A 14,463-nucleotide genomic window follows, 5' to 3' on the forward strand; every position below is an offset into this window, starting at 1 on the left:
TCTTCGAAGCGACATGCTCGCTTTTGACCCACAACCCAGACAAAGAGCTTCTAGGAGGGGCCTTTGAGGCCCCTCTGAGCAGCTGCCCTCACACCTGGCCACAGGCTACAGAACATATTTTAAAAAGCCAGATGTGCAATAGCTACACATTTCCACCCCCCGCCTTTCAGCACCTCTCTCTGGTGCCTGTAGCGCGCCCGTGCGTTTGTCTGCCCTGACTTCATCCACCTCTCCTTCAGGATCAGGGTCGCCTGGCGGCGCCGCCCCAGAATCTCCGCACGTGGCTCTCACCGTGAATTGATACCCCTCTCTCGCTTTGTGAAGCAGCCTCGAGCCCAGACTCTGCATAAAAAAATTAAAATGTGAAACAGATTTGTAAAGGCTCCTGGTGAGCCTACCGAGTTAATGCTAACAAAGGACTTCAGAGGGCACTGTCTTTCTTTCTTTGCAAGGAGCGAAGTTTCTCAGCGCGCATACCAGGAGGGGCCGCGGGCGAAGGAAAGCGGGATTAGAATAAAGAACCCGCAGGGTCTTGGGTTCAGCAGCCTCTGGACTCCCGGAGCGCCAGGCGGAGCCTCCCCAGTTTCTTGAAACCATTTCTGCGTCTAGTATTGAAAAGCAAGCTGGAGGTGGGGGAGTGGGGACTGGAGAAAACTCCGTCGTGGGTGCCCCCTGGAGCTGCAGGGCCGGGCCGCTGCTGACTGGCTGTGTGACCTCGAGCTGGACAATTCACATCTCGCTGGGCCTCAGTTTCCTAACCTGTAAAGCGAGGGGGCTGGACCGGTAAGCTCTACAGTTCATTCATGGTCTTTATTCCAAATATCTAATAAAAAATAGAGGTGGAGGGACACGCCCTGGAGCAAAGATCAAAAATCGGTCTCATAAATAGTGATCGCCATGCGAGATTATTTTTCGAATTGCTTTCCCTTTTGGTGGCAGGCGGCGCTTCAAAAGCGTGTGCCGGGCCATTTCTTTGCTGAAGTCCAAACTAACACAACCGAGCGATAAACGACAGGAAGGGCGCAGTCTGGGCGGGCGACCAAGGCTTTATGGCCGGGAGAGGAGGCTGTGCGGCCGCTCCGCCGAGCAGCTCGCTTTGAATCCAGCAGCCGCGGCGATTGGCTGCGAAGCACGTGGTGCGCGGCCCGCCGGCCCGCGCCGGCCGCTACCGCTCCGGGCGGCGAGGGGCAGAGTCCAGCCGCCGGGCCGCGCCCGCCAGGGTGGGGAGGGAGAGCCCGGGCAACGCCTGGGGTCGAGTCTGCCCCCTGCCAGCGAGAAACCCTACGTCCTAGCTTTGCCCAACCTGCAGTGTCCCCGCAGTGTCCAAACTAGTGCCCCTTCCCTCGCCAAGGTCCTCCGTCCACGTGTCCCACCCCCCGCACGGGCTGTGAGCGCCCAGGGCGCGTGCCGCGGACACCCAGCTCGCCCCTGCCACCCCTTCCTGAGCAGCTCGCGGGCTCCGGCGGCGTGGAGCGCACAGCTCGGGGCCGCGCTCCCCTGCCGAGGGTCCCTCAGCTCCGGGCTATCCATTAACCCGGCCGGGCCAGAGAGGCGCAGACACTCCGACCCGGGAAAACTTGTTTTATTCGCGGTCCCCGAGGGTTGCAGCTGCTAGTGGCTGAGACGCCGCGTCCGCTTTGTCTCTCTCCACTCTCCGAGCCCCCTCCCCCGCTTCCTCTCTCGATTACCTCCCCCGACACGCTCTTTTCCAGCTCTCCTCCTCCCCCACGCGCTCCCCCCTCCTCCCCGGTGTCACTCTGCATACGCGCCCTCTCCCCTCCCCTCCCCTCCCCGCCGCGTCGCTTATAGCCGGGCGCGCGGCGGCGGGCGCAGACTGCTCGGGCAGCCGGGAAGGAGGCGGCGCGGCGGTGGCGCTGCGGAGACCGGACGAGACGCCAGGCGGCCGCCGTGCGCAGGGCGCTTTCGAGCTCCCTCCCCCGAGCGCACAGCCCGCCTCCTTCCGCGGCGCCGCAGCCGCCGGCTCGCTCCGCTCCGAGACTCGCTCGGGATTCGCTCCGCGGGTCGCGGCGAACGCCAGCCGCAGCCGGCCACGAGCAGCGCCCCCGGCGCGGTCCTCTCCCCGGCTGGCGCCCCGCGCGCGCTCCCTTCGCCCGGGCAGTCGCCGCCGTTCCCCGGGGCTCAGACGTCCGCTTCGTCGCCTCCGCGCCCGGTGACCGAGGCCAGAACCCAGCTGGTTGTGCGCGGCGGCCGGTCGCCTGTGCTGTAAGTTCCCCCGGTGCGCCGGACCTGTTGCGGGCGCCGCGGTTTCAGGGGCGGCGTGGCCTGCGGGGGTGTGGTCGCGGGGGGCGTGCGTGCGCCCCGGAGCCCGGCTTGCGCGGAGGTGGGGAGCTGCGCTTGGGGCAGAGACCTAGGTGTCCGCCGCTGCCCGCCCACAGCGGGCAGGAGCCGGGCATCGCCGGAGGGGCCCCCTTTGGGCGGCGCGGCGCCCGGGCGAGCTGCGGGGACGATCACCACCCTCCCCGCGGAAGGCAGCGCTTCCCTGGGCGTGAGGTCGCGCTGCCCGACTTGCAGCCTCCAGGGCCGAGCGCGCGGCATCGCTGGCCCACGCTGCACCCTGCCCGGCACGGGGAGCGCTGGGGCCGCGCGCAGACGCCCCTTGTGGGGGCACGCGCGCTGCGCAGGAATGTCTGCAGGGAATGAATGAAAACTGGTTTCTGAAAAGTGTTGCTTCTCATGCAAGTATGTGGCCTTTAGTGTAACATTGTTCGTTTGAAAGGATAGGAATTGGTGGGCGGGGTGGAGACGAACCATTGAACTCGTCGGCATGCAATTTGGTGTCGCCTTCGAAGGCATGGCCAGCGTTAAAGAGCGTTGCAGGTGGTATAGAGAACTGGAGGGTAGAGTGCTTCTCTTGTTAACAAGATCTTTATAATGTTCCATTGTTGTCAGTAACATAAATGCCCGGGAAAATCTGTGTAGTTTCTCCTTTGGTTGCATTGAGATCCCGTTCAAAACCTGAAGAGATGTGAGGGGACCAGGAAGCGTCCGAGGCGGAGCCTGGAAAGGAGTCTCCAGTGAACTGGAGTTCCTGTAACTGGAAGCCCTTTTGATGTTCAGCATGATAGCAGCCCTTTTCTCCGTCTTCTTTGCAGACGCAGGTTAAGTGCATGTGTGCATTTTTTTTTTTTTTTGGCGACTTACTTGGCATGCAAGTATCATTTCTCTGGGGGCTTAAAAAATGCCCGAAGGATGACTCATTTCATGTTGAAGGTGTGTTTGGTGACTGGATAGAAGGTTTCTGCTGATATTTTATTGTTTGCATAATTTTAAACCAGAAAGCAAGTCGTTTCTCTTGGGTCTTCAAGTTTCCCTTTTCTTTTAATCAAATATTGCTGTGAGAACGTTGGATGTTGATTGTGACCTGCTTCTCCATGTGGATGGAATCCAAGATGACAGGCTAGACTCTTCCTTCTGGCTTTATGGGCCAACCTGGAAAATACAGGAGCATAAACACAGGGTGCAGAGAGATGCAGACCCCCTGTGGTTCCTGCCCCAGGTGCAGACACTTGGGTGCTCACCCACCTTGTACAGGGGGCCTCATTCTTCAGTCAGAGCTGCATCCTCTTGGAGCCTGAGAGGAGGCGGCTCAGGCGGCTTTTGAGGTTGCTTTGGAAGCATTAGCTTAAAAAAAGAAACATAGCTACTCATTTCAAATTTTTCCAAGTTTCTATGTTAGGCATAGAAGTATTTATACCATCTTTTGAGGTTTGGACTTAAAATCTTCCTGAAAGTACTTCAGATTGAATGTACTGATCCAGTGACAGCTACAGTGGGAACGCATCGGGGATGCTAGCACTTGGGTTAACACTTTGGAAACCTGGTGCATTCACATTGGGTCGTTTGGGTGGTTCTCCAGAACACTGGACATTGGTTCAAATGGACTAGCCTCTAGCTCCTTAGCTTGAGGTGGGTTGGCACTGGGCTGCTCACCACGTGGCGTCTCCCAGCTCCAAGTGGAGACTAATGGGTGCTTTGTAAGGTCTTCCTAACCCCAGAGCCCTGAGACTTTGTGGCTTACTTTCTTCCACTAAGCCGTGTTTACTCGGAATGAAAAGTTACAGTTACATTGCAAAAATAAAGGAAAACAAGTTTCATCCCCCATTGGTATGTGGCCTGTGTGTCAGAGGCAGGTTAGGGCCCTGCGTCTGTTGCTGTCTGCCCACACAGCTGGCTGGGGGTGCAGTTTAGGGTCTAGCCGGTGAATCTGTGGCAAGTCACTCATTTGCATTTATTAATAATTCTTGGGAATTAAATTAAAAAATAAATACCTGAATGGGTAAGAAAACAAGGAGGCTGTGGTTTTCAGCCATGCTGCAAGGACTGGCTGTTCTGTGTTTGCAGCAGATACTGTAACCACACGGTTTGCCCTTCCGGGATAAACAGCTTCCTTAGGAATCCTTTGACCGGCAGCCTCTTGAGGGCTCTATCCCTTTGAGGTAATAGAGGGGTAGGGTTAAAGAGGGAAAAAAGCATGTGATTCAATTTTTGAAGATGAGTAATAGGCATCTCCTATATCTTTAGCCTACAGTTTACTTACTGGAGAAAGCTGAAGATAGCATTTGATTCTGTTGTAGTTTCAATTTAGATGTTGAGGAAACCATTCTAGTCAGCGGATAAATTCTAGGGTGGTCCTAAATTAACAGTGGCTGGCGAAACACAGACGCACACACTTGCCTGGATGCAGCCACACACGTGTGTGCGTGTGCTTTGATTTAGATACAGCAGTGTTGCATGTTGAACGCCCTCTCTGCAGGTGCCGGCGTTTGCAGGTACATGGGAACGGTCCTGGCCATGCTCTATATGGTCAGAAGAGGGGGCGGACAGATCCTTTGTTCTTGCAGCTGGTTTTCTAAGAATTGATATAAAGCAGGAAGAACAGAAAAACAGCACTCATGAGTATTCTACTCAAAATATTCTTCCTTTTATTTGCCCAAATCCTCATTTTGGAAGCTTTCCAGAGCAAGAAAGATGGGTGGTGATTGTGGCCAGAATCTGTTCTGTGTTTTCACGAAAGCCTGCTGATGAGTGTATGGTAGTGTTTATACTGGGGCTCTTGTAGGACTCGGTACTGGTAAAGCTGTCTGGTTAAAAACTATTTGTAACGTTTGAGCAAAGGTCTGATCGTTGCAGAAGTTGGCCCAAGCCTGTGATTGCAATGTCACATTTCCCGTTCACTGGATGTGCAGGGGGACTGGAGCCTACCAAAGGAATCCTTAATGGAATTAATTAGTAGGTATTTGTTTTACACATGGCTTTGTGTTGCATAGGGCATTAAACCCGGTGCCCATCATGGCGTTACGAGAGCTGGAGGCCTGGCGATGTAAGTACTCTGTGGTGAATCAGCTGGACACCGACAGGGAGCTGCGAGAACGAGACCTCGCTCTTCTTGGCTTTTGCTGACTTATGCTCTCAAGGACTTCAATATCCTGAGAGTTGGCAATCAGGTTTTCCAAGATGAACCTGCTTTTAAGCAGTGATTTTTTTTTTTTAAACAGTGTATAGTTCAAATAGCTCAACAGTATTACAGTGAATGCCTTTCCTTCCAGGTGGCTGTCTCTGACTTTGTACGAGAATGGCCATCCATTATTCAAAACAGTAGGCAGTAGGGCCAACAGCAAAGTGTTCTGTTTTTTTTCTCTCCGAAATGATTGTTGCTTTTGTTTTGCTGTTCTGAACATCAGGAGCATCAGTGGTTTTGTTTTGTTTTTTAGGAGTGGAAACAAAATGTCAGTCAGCGTGCATGAGAACCGAAAGTCCCGGGCCAGCAGCGGCTCCATCAACATCTATCTGTTTCACAAGTCCTCCTATGCTGACAGCGTCCTCACTCACCTGAACCTCTTACGCCAGCAGCGCCTCTTCACCGACGTCCTTCTCCATGCCGGAAACAGGACCTTCCCTTGTCACCGGGCAGTGCTGGCTGCGTGCAGCCGCTACTTTGAAGCCATGTTCAGCGGGGGCCTGAAGGAGAGCCAGGACAGCGAAGTCAACTTCGACAACTCCATCCACCCAGAAGTCTTGGAGCTGCTGCTTGACTACGCGTATTCCTCCCGGGTCATCATCAACGAAGAAAACGCGGAATCGCTCCTGGAAGCTGGCGACATGCTGGAGTTTCAAGACATCCGGGATGCATGTGCAGAGTTCCTGGAAAAGAACCTGCACCCCACCAACTGCCTGGGCATGCTGCTGCTGTCCGACGCGCACCAGTGCACCAAGCTGTACGAACTCTCCTGGAGAATGTGCCTCAGCAACTTCCAGACCATCAGGAAGAACGAAGATTTCCTCCAGCTGCCCCAGGACATGGTTGTGCAGCTCTTGTCCAGTGAAGAGCTGGAGACAGAAGATGAAAGGCTCGTGTACGAGTCTGCGATCAACTGGATCAGCTACGACCTGAAGAAGCGTTACTGCTACCTCCCAGAGCTGCTGCAGACGGTGAGGCTGGCTCTGCTGCCGGCCATCTATCTCATGGAGAACGTGGCCATGGAGGAGCTCATCACCAAGCAGAGGAAGAGCAAGGAGATTGTGGAAGAGGCCATCAGGTGCAAACTGAAAATCCTGCAGAACGACGGCGTGGTAACCAGCCTCTGCGCCCGGCCTCGGAAAACTGGCCACGCCCTCTTCCTCTTGGGAGGACAGACTTTCATGTGTGACAAGTTGTATCTCGTCGACCAGAAGGCCAAAGAGATCATTCCCAAGGCTGACATCCCCAGCCCAAGAAAAGAGTTCAGTGCGTGTGCAATTGGCTGCAAAGTATACATTACTGGGGGGCGAGGCTCTGAAAATGGAGTCTCGAAAGATGTCTGGGTTTACGATACCCTGCACGAGGAGTGGTCCAAAGCTGCCCCCATGCTGGTGGCCAGGTTTGGCCACGGCTCTGCTGAGCTGAAGCACTGCCTGTACGTGGTCGGGGGTCACACCGCCGCGACCGGCTGCCTCCCGGCCTCACCCTCAGTCTCCCTGAAGCAAGTAGAACATTATGACCCCACAACCAACAAGTGGACCATGGTGGCCCCGCTCCGAGAAGGCGTCAGCAATGCTGCAGTGGTAAGCGCCAAGCTCAAGTTGTTTGCTTTCGGAGGTACCAGCGTGAGTCACGACAAGCTCCCCAAGGTTCAGTGTTATGATCAGTGTGAAAACAGGTGGACGGTACCAGCCACCTGTCCCCAGCCCTGGCGTTACACCGCAGCCGCCGTGCTGGGCAACCAGATTTTTATTATGGGGGGGGATACAGAGTTCTCCGCCTGCTCTGCTTATAAGTTCAACAGCGAGACTTACCAGTGGACCAAGGTGGGAGACGTGACCGCGAAGCGCATGAGCTGCCACGCTGTGGCCTCCGGGAACAAACTCTACGTGGTTGGAGGATACTTTGGCATTCAGCGGTGCAAAACTCTGGACTGCTACGATCCGACGCTGGACGTGTGGAACAGCATCACCACAGTCCCGTACTCGCTGATTCCCACTGCGTTTGTCAGCACCTGGAAACATCTGCCTTCTTAAACGCAGCACATGCTGCATAAAGAGAGTGAGCACGAGGTAAGAGGTCAGCTGAGCTGTAGCTGTAAGTATGCATGTAATTAAGCTGGCTGTGTAAGTTCATATGTAGAGTGAGACGTGATCCGTATAACAGCCTAGACTGTTGAGTCCTACAAAAACTATAACGATAAAAGACCTTGGACCCCTAGAACTTACACAGTGTGTTGACCACAGCTGCAACCCCCCATAACACCAGCCGGTACTTCTCAGCCTCTGCTGAGCCTCAGAATCTCCTGAAGAGCTTTTCAAAAACTGCCCATCCCAGAGACTTGGTTTCGTTTGGTCTGGGTGGGGCCCCGGCATCAGTATTTTTGGAAGGTTTCCCGATAATTCGGATGTACAGCCGGGTTGAGAACCGCTGACCTGTCTTAGTAACGCCAGCTGATGTCGACTGAGCCCTCGCTGTGTGCCTGGGGTGGGGCCGTGTGTTTCTTGTGGATCATTTCCTTTAATACAACAGCCTGTGAGATACTGTTACTGGAGCACGTTACAGAGGAGGAAACCTGGGGCACACAGAGCTGAAGCAGGTTGCCCAGAGTCATAGAGGTTAGTAGGTGGTAGGGTTGATCAAGAAATCAACCCAGACAGTCTGGCTCCAGAGCGTCAGTACTTGAGCATCATGCTGAGCTGCCACTTAATAAACCTGAGCTTTGTGTGGCTGTCACCCTGGGAGATATTTCAAACTTAGCTTCCTCAAACCCTTTCTAGAATGAAGTAGGGTTTGGAAAATTGAATGCTTTGCTTTATTCCTAGTTTATTCTCTCCAAAATTTCAAAACATAGCTCCCTGTAGGGCATTTATTAACTTCAGAGAACTCTAGGTCTGTCCTGGGGAAAGCTTGCACCTGCGTTGTATGAATTCGTCCGACGTGCGGATGCTCTGAGCCGTCTAAACAGCCCTTACTGCAGCTTCTCAGGGTTAATCCGTCAGGCTGACCCTGTTGTCACAGCTAACAGAAGTTGTGTTTCTGTGTCATATATCTCTGTACGTAATGGTTGTCTTGTGTGCTTAAGAGTATATAATACTCTTGGCTCAAACAATTTCTAGGCCTCCACAGTTCAGTGTTCGTGAAGCTCATGGTCACTCAACTGCTTTCGAGCATTCGGAGGATCGGCCCCAGGAATCACTTAAGCATGTCTCAGTGTAGACAGAGCACACAAAACGTGTTGATTTGTTTTGGTGATTCATGGGCTTATTAGTAATAATAGAATAAAATTAAAACTCTGCTTTCGGGGGACTACAGTGACAGCTAACTCATTACTTGGCAACTCGTGCCTCTGTTTTCTCTCATATGTTTCACACCTTTGAAGGGGACTTAGGGAAAAAGAGAAATCTAGGGGTCGTTGCAAGCTCAGCAAAGAGGGAGTTTGACTCATTTGGCTTTTCTTTCCTCATCTCTTACAGCTCATTTAAAACACCATGAAAATTGGCCTCACTTTCCCATCTAATCTTTCTGGTTTTTTTCATTTCTTCAGTTATCTCCTCCAGCCTACTTCAGTTAGTAGAGTTCTTAATGATAGAATGTTTCCTTGGAATGAGACTCCTTCAGAGGAGCAGGAACAGCCAGAACCTCCTGGGGAGCGACGGGCTAACAGCATCCCACACCAAACTGGTTTTTGCAGCCCTGCCGGCATCTCAATAATCCTGAATAAACAAATGCTCCGACAGTGGTTATTTCACTTGCGATATGAGTGCGCAACTCAACTCTAAGGCCGGTTTCAAGAACCTCCTGGGCAAAAGCACCAATTAACAGCTCAGTAAGTGGGGTGTTAGTCCAGAACTGACTATATTTGCATAGGAGAGCCATGAAAATTGCCCGCGATGGTGCCGGGACGTCAAAATGGTAACTGGTAGACTGGCTGGCATCCTTGGAGCAAGGGAAGGAGTTTGAGGCAGAGAGCGACCACGTGTGCATCCTGGTTCTCCTTCTCAGCTGGAGAGCCTGGGCCTCTCTGGACTTGAGGCTGCTTTTTCATCAGATGAGTGATCTGAATTATTCTTCCCCTGGATCTGTCCTGGTTCAGACTTGGGTGAATGGTAAATGAGGAAAAAAAAGAAAGCGCTGAATAGACCTGCCCAGCGCCTGGCGTGTATTGTGTTCCATACATTAGTTTTCTTTCCTCCCTTCAATTTAGACCTCAGCTTGCAGGGGAAGAATTCGCTTTGTGTGTGGTGGGAGAATGTGGTTTCCCTGACTATCTGCTTGTGATCTTTATACTTCATTTTTGGTGCCTCCTTTCTCAGTCCAGAGTGAGTATGTTGGCAAACACTTGAATTCACCCGATCTTGGGTATTTGAACCTAATCACACACTTCCGGTCTCTGGGAAATGGAGCGAATGAAGTGTCAGATTATATGTGAAACAGCATCCTCTCCGCCCTTCGTGCTGCCAGCAGAGAGTCAAGCACGTAACAAGGAAATGTGACAGGGCGGGTTTTGCCTTCTTAAAGGGCAGCAGGGGCCTGATCAAAGCCACTCTTGCAGTTTCCGACGGGGAGGATGTTGGTTTAAATTTCTAAAGTTTACTACACAGAAGATAGTGTTAAAACACTTACGCTGGGTGGAGTGACTCAAAGAGGGGCTGTGTAGGGATCAGTCCTGAGTAGCGGCAACTTCCCGGCATCTCTTTGCTCCAGATGTCGGTGGGAACTGGATTAACAGAAAATGTGAACAGAAAGTGTCCTTGGGTCTAAAAGCCCATCCACCAAGGAAATTGTCGCTGTCTCCTGCTGCTCTGTCAGCAGGTAGGAGCAACAGAAAGGAAATTACTTCTGATGGCTCTCCAATCATGGTGCTGTGTGGCCCCAATCTGACAGCATTTGGATTTTTATTTGTTTTGTTTCTTCCCTTTTTAGAGCCTGCCTTCCTTCCTTCCTTCCTTCTTTCCTTCCTCCCTCCCCTCCCTTCCTTTCTTCCTGTTTGAATATGTAACATCTTGAAATGTCACAGTATTACGAAGATACATTCCTTTGGCCGCCTGTTGATGTTTAGGTTACAGTGAGGTGGGGGTGGGGAGATGACACCTAGTCTAAGGAATGCCTTGAAAGCTTGAATCACTGTTACGAAACTGCCAAAAGAAACAACTAATGAAATGAATCAGACTTCTGAACACACAAAAGCGAGAAGAATTCAGTACAAGTAATGAGCGGCCCTCCTGAATTCCCTTTGTCCAACCTTAGGCAGGAGGGGTGCAGATGCCTACACTGGGGCTGGAAGCGTGCTGCGAGAGCAGATAGGGAGTTGGAAAGGCAAAAGGCTTCTGAAAATCTGCCCGTGTAAAATTCAACTCCAGCAGGTGAGGAGGGTGGGTAGTGGGAGGAGGTGCCAGCTCCCGTGACACACTCAGACTTCGTGGTTGTGGCACCTTGAACTTACCTTCATGCTCGATGTCAGCAGATTCTGTAGATATTAACGCTGCATACCGCAGCCGGTGTCTCCCCAGTATGGACTGATGAACTTGAGAATAAACCCCAGCCTTGGGCTGATGAGGCCTGGTATGTCGTCGTGTGAAAGGAGGCGAGACTCATTTCTGCTGTAATGAACAGCAGAGATCCATTTAAATAAGAGGATTAATATGTCTGCCTTCTATATGGTGAATAAATGTGGTGTGGAATCCTTTCTGGTAAATGGGCCGAGAAGGGTTGGCACAGGAATCTCTTGACCCCCCGGCGAGCACTTTCTGGTGGCTCTTTAACCATGGAGACGAGTTATGAACGTTGGAAGCAGAAGATGGCAACACTTAACAGCACCTGGTTGCGTGGATAGGTTTGAACTTGGACATACGTACGGTTAGGAAGGGAGTGAAGATCTTTGGACTCCATCAGTTTTGTTGGGCCAGCCATCTGCATGCGCGTGTGTGTGCGTTTAAGGCCGGCACTTTAAATACCTTTGCACCGTTCCTGCTGAATGTGAAATTAAGACCTTTAGAAGCAACATTGACCAGCTCTGTCCTGAGTTTAATATTGTTTTTAGATTGTGAGGCTGCTAACAAAGATCTTTCCTTTTTTTCTCCTTTTAGCTCACTCCATCGCTCGTTGAGACAAGATGAGATTTTACTTTCGAGAGGCGAAATTTAATGAAGAGAAAGAAGGAAAGGAAGTTGCTACAAGACTCGAATTCAGTCCGCTGCACCTTGTAAATGCTCCAACTGGACATGAAGGAACGGGGTGGGGGAGGGGTGGGATTCTCGGGGTGAATCGCACACGGTTTAAATAGGAAAGAATGAACCTGTGATCTAGTCCTTGTCTTGTACTTGTGGATTAATGTCAGCGTTAATCAGCCCCTCTGAGGGAGAGAAAAGCCGGACCTTTTCCTCGCTGTACTATATTCAGCATCTGATTTCCACGGGCTCCACCATCGATGTGTAAAATTTGAAATGGTTGTCACCTCTCTCTGAGGAGCAGGCTTGAAGCGTCTACACCAGCTGCTGTTTGGAGATTGAAAGCTCAACTGTGGGGCCAGGAGGGAAAGCTGGCGGGGCTGGTGCAGAGTGAGGACCACTGGACTCTCCGCTAATCTCTGAGGGGCTGTGCTCCCCGGGAAGGCTTCGGAACAATGGGGACATTGTTGGTAGCTGTTTGGTAGATGTGCTTTTCTATTTATAAGTGACTTTAAACTTTCCCTTGGCTCTTAAGAAGTTTGTTATAGATTTAGCTATTTATTGTTTGATGCCTGCATGCTGAAACAATGCTTACGGTTGTCTTCACGTGTATGGACATGTGTGAATGGTTGTACGTTTTGCACAATTTTGTGGCTGTTGTGTTGTGCTTTGCTGCACAAAAACGAAAACTTTGGAGTTACAATTAGGAGTATAACTGGAGGGTGGGTTGGGGAGGGGGTTTTTGTAAATGTCGAAACAGGGAAGGATTACCAGATGGGAACATAAACTACATCCTGGAGGCGGGGAAAGCGTGCAGGGCCCTCTTCGTGGATTCACTGGTTCTGATGGGGTTTCCTGGGCTCTGGCTACGCCGATGGCTCGTGGGTCAAGGGCGGCTTCTTTCTGCCCCTCTCCTTCCTGATTCTCTCCTTCAGTCTCAGCTACTGAAATTTGGAAAGGACCAAATCGCTTTGCAGTTTTTTTCTTTGTGTAATATCCTGAAATCCTGGAAAATTCTATGGAATAGTTCTGTATATAGGGCACAGGTAAAGGCACTGTCCAAAGTTTATTTATTTATCTATTTATTACCCTATGAAACTGCTTTGCCGTAACCACAGTTAATGGGGAAAAAACCCAAATTCTCGCAGATGTAGATGAATTCGCTCACCGGATTTGCTTGATGTGGATTCTTTGTTCGTTCTTCTTGCCGTCCGACTCAGCAAGTGCAGGAGTTCTCCAAGGCCGCCTTCACGTGGCGACAATGTGTACTTAGAGCTCACCCTTAGGTAAGTCTCTAAAAGAACTCTGGTGCACAGAAGTGACACATTTGGCCACAGAACACCAAAGAATTGTAAGCAGCGACCCCTGTGGAGCGGTTTTCTGGGGTAGGTGAGAGTTGGCTGTGAATACATTTCTTTGCTAGTTCAAGTGCTTGTGCCGTGATAGGTGTTCGTGCTGGACTCAGCTTCCTCCGAGGCGTCTGGGGAAGACCAGCGTTTGCCACGCGCGCTGCTTGCATCCATGTTTCTCACGTTACTGTACTTTTAGAAAATAGGGTTTAAGACTGATGACACCCTTTTACATTGTGAGTGTGTTTGCATTGTCTAATCACAGATAAATCCTTAACATTTCTCTCCACTTGAATACTTTAGACTAATGGTACGTGTCCGTCCGTGCCATGAATAAGTGGGCTGTAGTTGGACCAAAATAAGCGAGCTGTTGGAATGAAAGAATCACAGTGCTTTCCAGCAGTCAGTCCCTGGCTCCTAGATGTGTTCTAAGCAATGCAAATGTCTAATTGTCCCCTGGCGGCATTGTGGCGGTTACAGCTCTGTAGTTTATGATGCAAATCTGCCGAGATGTGTATGTCACTGCATGGCTTCTCAAAGCCTGATGAATTTTCTGCAGCTGTTTCAAAGTTGTGGTCTGTCCTTGAATCCTCTGTTAATTACTGTGTGTGAGCCAGTGGGAGCTGTGGTCAGGTGGGCCCCCAGCCTGCAGGGAACTTTCTGGACTCCCACTCTTTGAATTGATGTAGGCATTTGGGCTCAGTACTTGACCATTCTCACCCTGTGAAACGTCTCACACTTTGAAGCAAACACAATTCACAGCACAGTGCACACAAAAACCTTGGCGTAAGACAGAGAAGGTGGTTCTTATTCTGTGGACTGGTTGCTGTGGAAACGGATAACAAAGGGCAGCCTTCCACTTCCAGTGTAATTGTGCAGCCCCCTTTTCTCTGGGCTTGACACCTGTCTGAATAGGAATGATTAGAGCTGAATAACGTCCGTCTCTGGGCTATTGAATATGTGGTTCACGTACAGAGTTCTGTGTCCGTTGAAGAAGTGAAGTGTTCGTGTTCATATCTCCTTGTTTGCTACGATTACATTTTTGAGGTTTTGTAAAACTGTTATTTTTTTTTTCACAATGTGAAACTGAAGGTCAAATAAATTATTAGAGATTTTCTCTTCATTGTGTGTATGGGTCTTGATTTGAATCCAACATCATTTTAGGCCCTGAACACTTGTGCCTTTTCTAGTTTAATCAAAAGGAGGATCATGTCAATTTTCTGGAATGTCTTTTATTTCACCACTTAGTCACATATATTTGTGAAAGCAATTTTGCACATTAAATATGTAAAAGTTTTGACCTTTTAGAATATTTCCTTAAGCAAAGTAAAATCCCTCAATTAGGAGTTATTTGTAGCTTAGAATGTAAAAAGTCATGTGCTGTACCACGTTAAGGCTGCATACTTAGTATAGAGAAGGAATTTAGTTGTCGTATTCCTCGTGTGGGTTTGATAGGAAAGCTGTG

At 50.7% G+C, this 14,463-nt stretch overlaps 1 protein-coding gene across 3 annotated transcripts; it reads left to right on the plus strand.

Moving 5' to 3' along the window:
• Positions 1-651: 651 nt before the first annotated feature.
• ENC1 (ectodermal-neural cortex 1) lies at positions 652-14,121 on the plus strand. Of its 3 annotated transcripts, none has more exons than XM_070517947.1 (3): positions 652-783; positions 5,733-7,551; positions 11,569-14,121. In XM_070517947.1, exon 2 carries the CDS (start codon positions 5,746-5,748, stop codon positions 7,513-7,515), a length of 1,770 nt encoding a protein of 589 aa, XP_070374048.1. In that variant the 5' UTR covers positions 652-783; positions 5,733-5,745; the 3' UTR covers positions 7,516-7,551; positions 11,569-14,121. The 3 variants fall into 3 exon arrangements, with proteins under 3 accessions (XP_070374048.1, XP_014685585.1, XP_044633955.1); XM_014830099.3 differs by lacking the exon at positions 652-783 and adding an exon at positions 1,815-2,223; XM_044778020.2 differs by lacking the exon at positions 652-783 and adding an exon at positions 2,348-3,119.
• The last annotated feature ends 342 nt before the right edge of the window (positions 14,122-14,463 follow it).

Source organism: Equus asinus, chromosome 9 (assembly GCF_041296235.1).
Source record: "Equus asinus isolate D_3611 breed Donkey chromosome 9, EquAss-T2T_v2, whole genome shotgun sequence".
NCBI lineage: Eukaryota > Metazoa > Chordata > Mammalia > Perissodactyla > Equidae > Equus > Equus asinus.

Bases quoted from the DNA above. Each gene is read 5' to 3' on its own strand.
- ENC1 (XM_070517947.1), top strand. From the start codon at position 5,746: ATGTCAGTCAGCGTGCATGAGAACCGAAAGTCCCGGGCCAGCAGCGGC.